This window comes from Tachyglossus aculeatus, chromosome 19 (genome assembly GCF_015852505.1).
Source record: "Tachyglossus aculeatus isolate mTacAcu1 chromosome 19, mTacAcu1.pri, whole genome shotgun sequence".
Taxonomy (NCBI): Eukaryota; Metazoa; Chordata; class Mammalia; order Monotremata; family Tachyglossidae; genus Tachyglossus; species Tachyglossus aculeatus.
The window spans coordinates 1593458-1606999 of record NC_052084.1 but is presented as its reverse complement, the minus strand read 5'-3'; the positions used below and the strand labels follow the sequence as shown (position 1 = coordinate 1606999).

Genomic DNA, 13542 nt, shown 5'->3' with positions numbered 1-13542 from the left:
CGCCCCGCCGCTCCCAGTGATCACGTCGTCCTCCACGCGGGAGTACACCGTGACGGAGCCGGAGCGGGACGGCGGCGACGCTCGGACTTCCACTTCCACGTACCAGTGGCGCCAGACCATCGCCTTCCAGCAGTGCAGCCACGAGGACTCTCAGCAGGCCCTGCCCTCCACGCAGCAGCTGGCCGTGGACAGCGTCTTCGTCCTGTACAACCGGGACGAGCAGATCCTGCGCTACGCGCTGAGCAACTCCATCGGGCCCATCCGCGGTACGTGGAGGCGAGAAAGGAAGTAGTGGCATCCCAACCTCCCCGGGGGAAGAAACTGAGGCCGAGAGAGGTTCTGTGACTCACCAGGGGCAGGTCTGCGGCCTCCTCTGGGCCACGTGGCCTTCCCGCTCTCTCCGTCGTTCGGCTCCGGGCCGGGGAGAAGGGGAGGAAGCTGAGGGACAGCACACGGCCCCCGGGGAGACGTGACCGTAGCCGACTGCGGTCTTGGGATCGAGGCCCGTCCGGCATTCAGGATGCCGACGGCCGGCCGCCAGGCCTGCCTGACCGTAGCGACCGAGGTCGGGGTTTGCGTGTGTGTCGTGGCTTTCCCCTCCATCGCCGCTCCTCCAATCAGTCGATCGTATTTATTGAGCACTTTGTGGAGAACTCTGTCCAGAGCGTTTAGAGAAGTACAATATAACAATATAACAGGCGCATTCTCTGCCCACAAAGAGCTTACAGCCCACTAAAGCTAGACTCTGAGCCCGCTGTTGGGAAGGGACTCTCTATGTGTTGCCGACTTGGACTTCCCAAGCGCTTAGTACAGTGCTCTTTACACAGTAAGCGCTCAATAAATGCGACTGATTGATCGATTAAAGCCCCTCGGGGCCCCTTGCGGTAGTCTCGCCTGGGGGGCACTTTCCTCGGCCCCCTTGCCCAGCTTTCCCGCCCCTCAAGAGAGGCTTGGACGGTGGTGGGTGTCCACAGCTGGGGGAACCCGGGTCCCTGATGACTTTATCTGCGTCTCTTCCCTCTCAGAGGGGCCCCCCGACTCTGGAGGGAACCCCTGCTACACAGGGACCCACGGCTGCGACACTAACGCGGCCTGCCGGCCCGGCCCGGACAACAGTTTCACCTGCGACTGCTCCGTGGGCTTCCGCGGCGACGGGCGCGTGTGCTACGGTAAGGCAGCAGCGACCCCCGGGGCCGGGCGGGGGCCCGGAGGCGATGCTTTCCCACTCCCAACCCTTTTCCAGAACCTTTTTCCCGGAGTTCAGTGCCCGAGGGCTCTGGGCTGGGTGGGACGTAGGCATTTTCCCCCGTCACAACGGCGCTCATTGTCTGAGCCGTGGAGCAGCGGGCATGGAGACAAGGCCCCCTTTGATCCGCTATGACCTCGGTCAGCGCGTGGGGCCATCCCACTCCGGCACGCTCACGGCGTGGGAAGCACGGAGAGGGACCGGGAAGAGCGGCAGTAAGCTGACCTCTGGGCCTCGGTGCCAGTTGAGCCGATGGTGGGGGCGGTGAGCCGGGCTGGGGGTGCCCGCTTTTTGGGGGACCTAAAGGGAGTCTAGGGGGCTCAGTGGGCAGCGCTCTGGTCTGGGACCGACTGACCGCCTCAGGGCGGGCCGAGGAGCAGCGCTCCGGAGGCCCACGGGAGGCTCAGTCCGCTCCCTGCCCTCCGAGCTCAACCTGGGAGGGAAGAAAGGTAATAATAATAATAATAATAATGGCATTTGTTGAGCACTTATTCTATGCCTGGCACTGTACTAAGCGCTGGGGTGGATGCAAGCAAATTACCTTGGACATAGTCCCTGTGTCTTGTGGGGCTCACAGTCTCAATCCTTATTTTACAGATGGGGCAAATGAGGCCCAGAGAAGGTGATCAGACAGTCAATAATAATAATCAGCGTGGCTCAGTGGAAGAAGCACGGGCTTTGGAGTCAGAGGTCATGGGTTTGAATCCCGACTCTGCCACATGTCTGCTGGGTGACCTTGGGCAAGTTACTTAACTTCTCTGAGCCTCAGTTACCTCATCTGTAAAATGGGGATGAAGACTGTGAGCCCCACATGGGACAACTTGATCACCTTGTATCCCACCCCCAGCACTTAGAACAGTGCTCTGCACATAGAAAGTGCTTAACAAATGCCATTATTATTATTATTATTATTATTATTAATAATAATAATAATAATAATAATAATCACAATAACTATGGTATTTGTTAAGCACTTACTGTGTGACAAGCAGTGTTCTAAGCACTGGGGTAGATCCAAATTAGGTTAAACATGGTCCCTGCCCCACATGGGGCTCAGTCTCAATCCCCATTTTGCAGATGAGGCCCAGATAAGTGAAGTGACTTGCCCAAGGTCACACAGCGGACACGTGAAGGAGCCGGGATTAGAACCCATGACCTCCTGACACCCGGGCTCTTTCCACTATTCCTTGTCCCTTCCCCCACCTCTGTCTCCCAAAAGGGGAATACCGGCCTGCTCCCCAAGCCAACCCTCACTCAACGGATTCCGTTCGTTTCTGCAAGGGTCCTTTCGATCGTACAGCCGTATCTATTGAGCGCTTACTGTGTGCAGAGCACTGTACTAAGCACCCGGGGGAGGACAGCACAACAATAAACAGACACATTCCCTGCCCACAAGGAGCGTACAGTGTAGAGGATTGCCACGGGTGCTCTCTCCTCCTTCAGACATTAACGAGCCTGCTGTTGGGTAGGGACCGTCTCTAGATGTTGCCGACTTGGTCTTCCCAAGCGCTTAGTACAGTGCTCTGCACACAGTAAGCGCTCAATAAATGCGATTGAATGAATGAACGAGCGAGTGAGCGAATGAACGAATGAGTATTTATTACTCTTATTTTATTTGTAATACTCTTTTATTTGTAATACTCTTTTAGACTGTGAGCCCACTGTTGGGTAGGGACTGTCTCTATATGTTGCCAATTTGTACTCCCCAAACACTTAGTACAGTGCTCTGCACACAGTAAGCGCTCAATAAATACGATTGATGACGATGATTTGTACATATTTATTCTATTTATTTTATCTTGTTAATATGTTTTATTTTGTTGTCTGTCTCCCCCTTCTAGACTGTGAGCCCGCTGTTGGGTAGGGACCGTCTCTAGATGTTGCCGACTTATACTTCCCAAGCGCTTAGTCCAGTGCTCTGCACACAGTAAGCGCTCAATAAATACGATTGAATGAATGAGCAAACGAACGAATGAACAAACGAGTATTTATTACTCTATTTTATTCGTACATATTTATTCTATTTATTTTCTTTTGTTAAAATGTTTTGTTGTCTGTCTCCCCCTTCTAGCCTGTGAGCCCGCTGTTGGGTAGGGACCGTCTCTAGATGTTGCCGACTTGGACTTCCCAAGCGCTTAGTCCAGTGCTCTGCACACAGTAAGCGCTCAATAAATACGGTTGAATGAATGAGTGCGTGGAGCAGAGCAAGCCAACCCTCGCTCAACGGATTCCGTTCGTTTCCGCAAGGGTCCTTTCGATCGTACAGTCGGATCTGTTGAGCACTTACTGTGTGCAGAGCACTGTACTAAGCACCCGGGGGAGGACAGCACAACAATAAACAGACACATTCCCTGCCCACAACGAGCGTACAGTGTAGAGGGTTGCCACGGGTGCTCTCTCCTCCTTCAGACATTAACGAGTGCGTGGAGCAGAGCGAGGCCTGTAGCAGTAATTCCGTCTGCCACAACTACCCGGGAACCTTCCGCTGCGAGTGCCTGGAGGGCTACCGCTTCGCCGAGGACGGCCGGACGTGTGTGGGTAAGTGTCCTGAGCTCCCTAAACGACTCCGTTCCCGGGGCCTTGGGCGATCAATCCATCAGGGAAAGCCCCCCCGAGCTGAATGGAAAGAGTAGAGGGCGAGAGTCGCACTGGGACCTGAGTCTCAGCGTGCTACAACAAACAGATAATAACAACAATTGCGGTGTTTGGTAAGTGCTGCTATGTGCCAAGCACTGTACTAAGCTCTAGGAGCACGGCCGTAATCCCCATTTGACGGATAAGGAAACTGAGGCCCAGAGATGGTCATTCAATCGTATTTATTGAGCGCTGACTGTGCTAAGCGCTTGGATGTGAAGCGACCCATCTAAGGTCACACCTTAGACGTCCGCCAACTGTCAGCTGTGTGACTTTGGGCAAGTTACTTCTCTGTGCCTCAGTTCCCTCATCTGTAAAATGGGGATTCAAACTCTGAGCCCCCTGTGGGACAACCTGATTACCTTGTAACCTCCCCGGCGCTTAGAACAGTGCTTTGCACATAGTAAGCGCTTAACAAATACCATCATTATTACTATTAAGTGACAGAGCCAGGATTAGAACCCAGATGATAATAATAATAATGATGGTATTTGTTAAGCATTTACTATGTGCCAGGCATTCATTCATTCATTGTCGTATTTATTGAGCACTGTACTAAGTAGTGTCAGGCATTCATTCATTCATTGTCATACTTATTGAGCACAGTCTTCTAGACTGTGAACCCACTGTTGGGTAGGGACCATCTCTATATGTTGCCAAATTGTACTTCCCAAGCGCCTAGTACAGTGCTCTGCACACAGTAAGCGCTCAATAAATACGATTGAATGAATGAACTTGTGCAGAGCACTGTACTAAGTAGTGTCAGGCATTCATTCATTCATTCATTGTCATATTTATTGAGCACAGCCTTCTAGACTGTGAGCCCACTGTTGGGTAGGGACTGTCTCTATATGTTGCCAAATTGTACTTCCCAAGCGCTTAGTACAGTGCTCTGCACACAGTAAGCACTCAATAAATACGATTGAATCAATGAACTTGTGCAGAGCACTGTACTAAGTAGTGCCAGGCATTCATACATTCATTGTCATATTTATCAAGCACTCGTGCAGAGCACTGTACTAAGAATTGGAAAGTACAACTCAGCAATAAATAGAGACAATCCCTACCCAACAACGGGCTCACAGTCTAGAAGCGGCGGGTTCTCAGCGTTGGGGTGGAACCAAGCAAATCAGGCTGGACGCAGTCCCTGTCCCACGTGGGGCTCACCGTCACCGTCCCCATTTGACGGGTGAGGTAACCGAGGCCCAGAGAAGTGAAGTCACTTGCCCGAGGTCACACAGCAGATAAGTGGCAGAGCCGGGATGAGAACCTTCTGACCCCGAGTCCCCCCTGCTCTATCCGTGACGCCAAACTGCTTCTCTAATCAATTGTATTTATTGAGCGCTTATTATGTGCAGAGCACTGTACTAAGCACTTGGGAAGTACAAATTGGCAACATCTAGAGACAGTCCCTACCCAGCAGTGGGCTCACAGTCTAAAAGGGGGAGACAGAGAACAAAACCAAACGAACTAACAAAATAAAATGGAATAGATATGTACAAGTAAAATAAATAAATAAATAAGAAAGAGAGAGAGAGAAAGAAAGAGAGAAAGAAAGAAAGAAAGAACCTTTTGACCCCGAGTTCCCCCTGCTCTATCCGTGACGCCAAACTGCTTCTCTAATCAATCATATTTATTGAGCGCTTACTATATGCAGAGCACTGTACTAAGCACTTGGGAAGTACAAATTGGCAACATATAGAGACAGTCCCTACCCAACAGTGGGCTCACAGTCTAAAAGGGGGAGACAGAGAACAAAACCAAACATACTAACAAAATAAAATAAATAGAATAGATATGTATAAGTAAAATAAATAAATAAATTAATGAGAGAGAGAGAGAGAGAGAGAGGAAGAAGGAAAGAAAGAAAGAAAGAAGGAAAGAAAGAAAGAAGGAAAGAAAGAATAGATATGTACAAGTAAAATAAGTAAATAAATTAATGAGAGAGAGAGAGAGAAAGAAAAAGAAAGAAAGAAGGAAAGAAAGAAAGAAGGAAAGAAAGAAAGAATAGATATGTACAAGTAAAATAAATAAATAAATAAATAAGAAAGAGAGAGAAAGAAGGAAAGAAAGAAGGGAAGAAAGAAGGAAAGAATAGATATGTACAAGTAAAATAAATAAATAAATAAATAAGAAAGAGAGAGAAAGAATGAAAGAGAGAGAGAGAAAGAGAGAGAGAGAAAGAGAGAGAGGGAGGAAGGAAAGAAAGAAAGAAAGAAAGAAAGAAAGAAGGAAAGAAGGAAAGAAAGAAAAGAGAAAGAAAGAAGACTTCTGACTCCGAAGCCCGGTCTCCTTCCAGTTAGGCCAGGCACCTGGGAAATATGAAACAAAGAAGTGATGCCCGGCGCTTCCATTCTCACAAGCAGGAGAGGGTCAGGAAAGAGAGCAGCAAGAGGATGCTCAGCTTCCTCTCTTGGAGCTGGTGGGTTTGGGCTCTCTGGCATCGGGAATTGAAGCGCAGAGTTTCAGGGGACCGGCGTGCATGAGGGCTAGCGAAGGGCAGGGATGGAACGAGGTCTCCACATCCCCCCTGGGGCTGGGGCTCCAGTCCGTTGCCCACTTCTGCCTCGTCTTCCTTGCTGTGCCGGGCAGTGAGTCCAAACATCTGTGGACTTTAGGAGGCCCCACCCCCTCGGCCTCAACTTCCACCTACCGGAAAGACTTCCAGGCTTCAATCCTGCCAAAGCCGCTTCCAACTTCCCAGGGAAGGGGGCCGGGGGTGGAGGAGGCCCTTATTCCCCAGTTGGGTTTCACTTCCCGCCCCTCTTTTGGAGAGACTGAGTAAGGGAAGGAGCGGAGCCGTGCTTGGTTGAAAGAATGAGCTCCGCCCAGCCCTCTGTCTGAAGCGAAATGTGACCGGTTGCTCCCGACGGGGGCAGGGAGCAGGGAATTCTGTAGTCGGACACAGATTGTTGTCCCGGAGGGAAGCCGCTCTGCCCCTCAGCCCAAGAGCAATGTCCTTTCAAGAGTTTGGATAAGAGACACGTGGCCTGAGGTCACGAGGCTTGGGCCCTTCCTGGTCCTGGGAGAATAAGTTTGGGATCGGCCGTCTCCCTGCCCCAGTCCCCTCTTGAAGGGTCCCGGGGATCGAGTGGGGGAGTCTCTGGTTCGTTCCACCCCTTTGAGCAACTTTGGTCCCGCTGCAGCCTGACTATCTCCTGAAGTCATTGGGCTGGAAGACTGTCCTCAGTTGCCCCCTCCCCACCACTCCCAAACCCCGTCTCTGCCTCAGTCTGAGGTCACAGTTCTGGCGGAGCGGTACGCAGAGTGGGATCATGAAGAAGGAAGCAAGGAAATTTGGGTCTTGGTCCCGGTCCGTGGCGGGAGAATTCCCCCCGCCGATGCCCATCGGGGCGGGTGTTATTTTTTTTTATGGTATTTGTTAAGCGCTTACTATGTTCCACTTAGCTACAAGCTAATCAGGCTGGACACTGTATATATGTATATATGTTTGTACATATTTATTACTCTATTTATTTTACTTGTACATAGCTATTCTATTTATTTTATTTTGTTAGTATGTTTGGTTTTGTTCTCTGTCTCCCCCTTTTAGACTGTGAGCCCACTGTTGGGTAGGGACTGTCTCTATATGTTGCCAATTTGTACTTCCCAAGTGCTTAGTACAGTGCTCTGCACATAGTAAGCGCTCAATAAATACGATTGATGATGATGATGATGATGATGATGACACAGTCCCTGTCCCACGTTGGGCTCACGGTCTTAATCCCCACTTTACAGATGAGGGGCCTGAGGCCCAGAGAAGTGAATGGACTTAGTCAAGGTCACACGGCAGACAAGTGGTGCAGCTGGGAGTAGAACCCAGGTCCTCTGCCCAGTGCTTTGCACATAGTAAGCGCTTAACAAATGCCATCATTATTATTATTATTCTCCAGGTTTGGTGGCTAGGCCGGGCTGAGTTTTCCGGCAGGACGGGCACCGTGCCCACTCTGCGATCCCTGCCCTCCGGCTGCGGATCGCCCAGCCAATTCCCGTCCAGCTCTCCGCTGGGCAGCGGGGAGGAATCCGCCACCTTTGCAGGGCTGCGCTGGGGGACATTTCGGTCAAGGGGGGTGACCTCGAGACACACACGGGGTCCCGATTCCGCTCCCCACCCCTCACCCGGCCCCCTCGCCGATACCCGCGGGTCAGGCAGGTGGGCCGCAGGTCTCCGAGGCCGGACCGCGGGAGACACCACTCGGCTCTCCGTCTTTCGGGCCGGGGTGGGGCTGACGGGAGGGCAGTGTGAAGGCGAGCGGGGCCGGGGCTCAGAGAGGGAACAACAATAAACAGCGTGGCTCAATGAAAATCAATCAATCAATCAATCGTATTTATTGAGCGCTTACTGTGTGCAGAGCACTGTACTAAGCTCTTGAGCGCTGTGCCCGGGCTTTGGAGTCAGAAGTCATGGGTTCAAATCCCGGCCCCGCCCCTCTATATGTTGCCAACTTGGACTTCCCAAGCGCTTAGTACAGTGCTCTGCACACAGTAAGCGCTCAATAAATATGATTGATGATGATGATGATGACAGATGAGGGAACCGAGGCCCAGTGAAGTGACTTGCCCAAAGTCACCCAGCTGCCAATTGGTACAGCCGGGATTTGAACCCATGACCTCTGACTCCAGAGTCCGTGCTCTTTTTTCCACTGAGCCACACTGGACAAGTCGTCGGCCCCGTGGGAGAAAGGGGATTCAGAAGGGGACCGCCCGCTTGGCGCTTCACCGATTTCCATCCGGAATATCGTTCCCTCCCGGACCCATTAGGCCTCTGAGCTGGACAGGGTTGGACGGGTCAGAGAGCAGGCCAGAGTCGGGGCAGAAGTGAGGTGAAAGATCTTAAGCGTGGCTCAGTGGAAAGAGCCCGGGCTTGGGAGTCAGAGGTCACGGGTTCAAATCCCAGCTCCCCCACTTGTCAGCTGTGTGACTTTGGGCAAGTCACTTCACTTCTCTGCGCCTGTTACCTCATCTGGAAAATGGGGGTTAAGATTGTGAGCCCCACAGGGGACAAACTGATCACCTTGTATCCTCCCCAGGGCTTAGAACAGTGCTCTGCGCATAGTAAGCGCTTAACAAATACCAAAATTATTATTATTATTATTATTAAGCCACAGATGACGAGCGCCCTACAAACTACTGTGAGAACGGCCTGCACGACTGCGATATCCCTCAGCGGGCCCAGTGCGTGTACACGGGTGGTTCCACGTACACCTGCTCCTGCCTGCGTGGCTTCTCTGGAGACGGACAAGCCTGTGAGGGTGTGTACTGCCCTTTCTCTTCCGTGCTGATGCACCATCAAATAAATAAATAATTATTAAGCGCCTACTGTGTGCAAAGCACTGTTCTAAGCTCTGGGGAGGTTACCAGGTGATCGGGAGGCTCACAGTCTTAATCCCCGTTTTGCATTGGAGGGAACTGAGGCCCAGAGAAGTGAAGTGACTTGCCCAAAGTCACACAGCTGACAAGTGGCGGAGCTGGGATTTGAACCCATGACCTCAGACTCCAAAGCCCAGGCTCTTTCCACTGAGCCATGCTGCCATTAACTGTTAATGGCCTTGTTCTCACCTGTCCCGCCATCGACCCCCGGCCCACGTCCTCCCCCGGTCCTGGAATGCCCCCAATCCCTCTGCCCATCCGCCAAACTAGCTCTCTTCCTCCCTTCAAGGCCCTACTGAGAGCTCACCTCCTCCAGGAGGCCTTCCCAGACTGAGCCCTTTCCTTCCTCTCCCCCTCGTCCCCCTCTCCATCCCCCCGTCTTACCTCCTTCCCTTCCCCACAGCACCTGTATATATGTATATACGTTTGTACATATTGATTACTCTATTTTACTTGTACATATCTATTCTATTTTATTTTGTTAGTATGTTTGGTTTTGTTCTCTGTCTCCCCCGTTTAGACTGTGAGCCCGTTGTTGTGTAGGGACCGTCTCTACATGTTGCCAACTTGTACTTCCCAAGCGCTTAGTACAGTGCTCTGCACACAGTAAGCGCTCAATAAATACGATTGATTGATGATTGATTGTTAACGGGTGACGCTGTGCCCTTGGGGACCGAGAGAGCCTCTCTGGCCCAGTCTCTGCCCACGAGAGTAAAGTCGGGCACCTTCTCTGATCCCTGGCCTCTGGGCGAGGGTGGCCCTCAGTGACTGTGAGCCCACTGTTGGGTAGGGACCGTCCCTATATGTTGCCAACTTGGACTTCCCAAGCGCTTAGTACAGTGCTCTACACACAGTAAGCACTCAATAAATATGATTGATTGATTGATTGATTAACCGTAACCCTTTCTCCCATGGGAGCCTGAGTTTTGATGGAGGTAGTGGTGACGGTTTGGGCCGAGCCATCCGCACTCCCCCACCATGCCCAGCGTCCGGCACCTTTGGGGGCGAACGGGTCCGATCTGAGGACAGGAAACAGACTAGCTCGGAGCCCTCGATAGCAGCGGATGCCACTGTGTCCTCACCATAGACACCAAGGAATTCATTCAGTCGTATTCATTCATTCAATCGTATTCATTCATACAATCGCATTTATTGATGATGATGATGATGATGGCATTTATCAAGCGCTTACTATGTGCAAAGCACTGTTCTAAGTGCTGGGGAGGTTACAAGGTGATCAGGTTGTCCCACAGAGGGCTCACAAGTCTTAATCCCCATTTTCCAGATGAGGTAACTGAGGCCCAGAGAAGTCAAGTGACTTGCCCCAAGTGGCAGAGCTGGGATTTGAACCCATGACCTCTGACTCCAAAGCCCGGGCTCTTTCCACTGAGCCACGCTGTGTGCAGAGCACTGTACTAATCAATCAATCAATCAATCGTATTTATTGAGCGCTTACTGTGTGCAGAGCACTGTACTAAAAACGCTCGGGAAGTCCAAGTTGGCAATATATAGGGACGGTCCCTACCCAACAGCGGGCTCACAGTCTGGAAAGGGGAGACAGAGAACAAAACAAAACATATGAACAAAATAAAATAAATAGAATACATATGCACCAATAAAATAAATAAATGAATAGACGCTCTCCCGTCCCGCTGCTGCCCAGCACAGGTGGGTTTTGACTTGTAGCAGATGGGCCCCTTTTTGACTGTGAGCCCACTGTTGGGTAGGGACTGTCTCTATGTGTTGCCAGTTTATACTTCCCAAGCGCTTAGTACAGTGCTCTGCACATAGTAAGCGCTCAATAAATACGATTGATTGATTGATTGATGGCCTTCCGCTTGCTAGCCACTGGCCAAGCTAGGAATGGAATGGGTAGGACTCTCCCTCCCGTAGCCGAGACTGGTAGAGGACTGGAAACTCTCCAGGTGTGACCCTGAGGGGAGGACTAACTCTGCTGTACTGTAAATGGCAGAATGCACACATTAATATAATAATAATAATAATAATAATAATAATGATTATAATAATGGCATTTATTAAGCGCTTACTATGTGCCAAGCACTGTTCTAAGCCCTGGGGAGGTTACAAGGTGATCAGGTTGATCGACGTGGCTCAGTGGAAAGAGCCCCGGCTTTGGAGTCAGAGGTCATGGGTTCAAATCCTGGCTCTGCCGCTTGTCAGCGGTGTGACTTTGGGCAAGTCACTTCACTTCTCTGTGCCTCAGTTACCTCATCTGTCAAATGGGGATTGATTGTGAGCCCCACATGGGACAACCTGATCACCTTGTATCCTCCCCAGCGCTTAAAACAGTGCTTGGCACATAGTAAGCGCTGAACAATTACCAAAATTATTATTATTATTATCAGGTTGTCCCTTGGGGGGCTCACAGTCCTAATCCCCATTTTACAGATGAGGTAACTGAGGCACAGAGAGTAATAATAATAATAATAATGATGACATTTATTATGCGCTTACTATGTGCCAAGCACTGTTCTAAGCCCTGGGGAGGTTACAAGGTGATCAGGTTGTCCCTCGGGGGGCTCACAGTCTTAATCCCCATTTTACAGATGAGGTAACTGTGGCACAGAGAGGAATAATAATAATAATGATGGCATTTATTAAGCGCTCACCTTGTGCCAAGCACTGTTCTAAGCCCTGGGGAGGTTACAAGGTGATCAGGTTGTCCCTCGGGGGGCTCACAGTCTTAACCCCCATTTTACAGATGAGGTGACTGCGGCACAGAGAGGAATAATAATAATAATAATGATGGCATTTATTCAGCGCTCACTATGTGCCAAGCACTGTTCTAAGCTCTGAGGAGGTTACAATGTGATCAGGTTGTCCCTCGTGGGGCTCACAGCCTTCATCTTATTAGTCTTTATATGTACAAAAGTGTTTCAGATAGCGGTGAGAACCCAAGTCCTCATGTACTGGGGATAATAATAATGATGGCATTTGTTGAGCGCTTACTATGTGCCAAACACTGTTCTAAGCGCTGGGGGGACACACAAGGTAATCAGGTTGTCCCACGTGGGGCTCACAGCCTTCTTTCAAAGATGTTAAGAAAATTAGGAAATCCCCCAGGGATGACTCACGGTGAAGTTTAGTCTGGCTTTGTCCTGAGATTTAGAAAATCAGAGTGTGTGACCCTTCTCCTTGAGGTCAGCAATGTCTCTTCCAGGAGGCCTTCCCAGACTGAGCCCCTTCCTTCCTCTCCCCCTCCTCCCCCTCTCCATCCCCCCATCTTACCTCCTTCCCTTCCCCACAGCACCTGTATATATGGATATATGTTTGTACAGATTTATTACTCTTTTTATTTATTTATTTATTTTACTTGTACATATCTATTCTGTTTATTTTATTTTGTTAGTATGTTTGGTTTTGTCTCCCCCTTTTAGACTGTGAGCCCACTGTTGGGTAGGGACTGTCTCTATATGTTGCCAATTTGTACTTCCCAAACGCTTAGTACAGTGCTCTGCACACAGTAAGCCCTCAATAAATACGATTGATGATGATGATGATGATGATGATGAGAAAACGGCTACTTTCTACATCCCTCCACACATCCGCCAAGCTAGCTCTCTTCCTCCCTTCAAAGCCCTACTGAGAGCTCACCTCCTCCGTGAGGCCTTCCCAGACTGAGCCCCCTTTGTCCTCTCCTCCTTCCCCTCCCCACAGCACCTGTATATATGTTTGTACAGATTTATTACTCTATTTATTTCACTTGTACATTATTTATTTTGTTAATGATGCACATTGAGCTTTAATTCTATTTGTTCTGATGACACCTGTCCACTTGTTTTATTTTGTTGTCCGTCTCCCCCTTCGAGACGGTGTTGCTAAAGGGGCTGAGGCCAATCTGCTTAACATGTCGTTTAGAACAGTGCCTGGAGCATAAGAAGCGCTTAGTAAGTGCTATAATTATTAGCACGGAGAAGCAGTGTGGCTTAGCGGAAGAAGCCGGGGCTTGGGAGTCTGAGGTCGTGGGTTCTACTGCCGACTCCGCCGCTCGTCAGCTGTGTGACTTTGGGCAAGTCGCTTCACTTCTCTGGGCCTCAGTTCCCTCATCTGTGAAATGGGGATTAAAAATGTGAGCCCCATGTGGGACAACCTGATTGCCTTGTATCTACCCCAGTGCTTAGAACAGTGCTTGGCACATAGTAAGTGCTTAGGAAATACCATTATGAATATATATATACACATATATATTTTTTACATATATATATACACATATACATATATATAACTAATGAATAACATTATCCCCGCACTTAGAACAGTGTTTGACACGT

General features: G+C 50.1%; 1 protein-coding gene across 1 annotated transcript in view; it reads left to right on the top strand.

The window, feature by feature from the left end:
* The window catches only part of NID1 (nidogen 1), a 64158-nt gene that overhangs the window by 25849 nt on the left and 24767 nt on the right, over positions 1 to 13542 (top strand). The window contains 4 exon segments of the mRNA XM_038761084.1: positions 18 to 266; positions 1026 to 1169; positions 3656 to 3784; positions 8983 to 9132. Coding sequence (XP_038617012.1) covers positions 18 to 266; positions 1026 to 1169; positions 3656 to 3784; positions 8983 to 9132 — 672 coding nt within the window.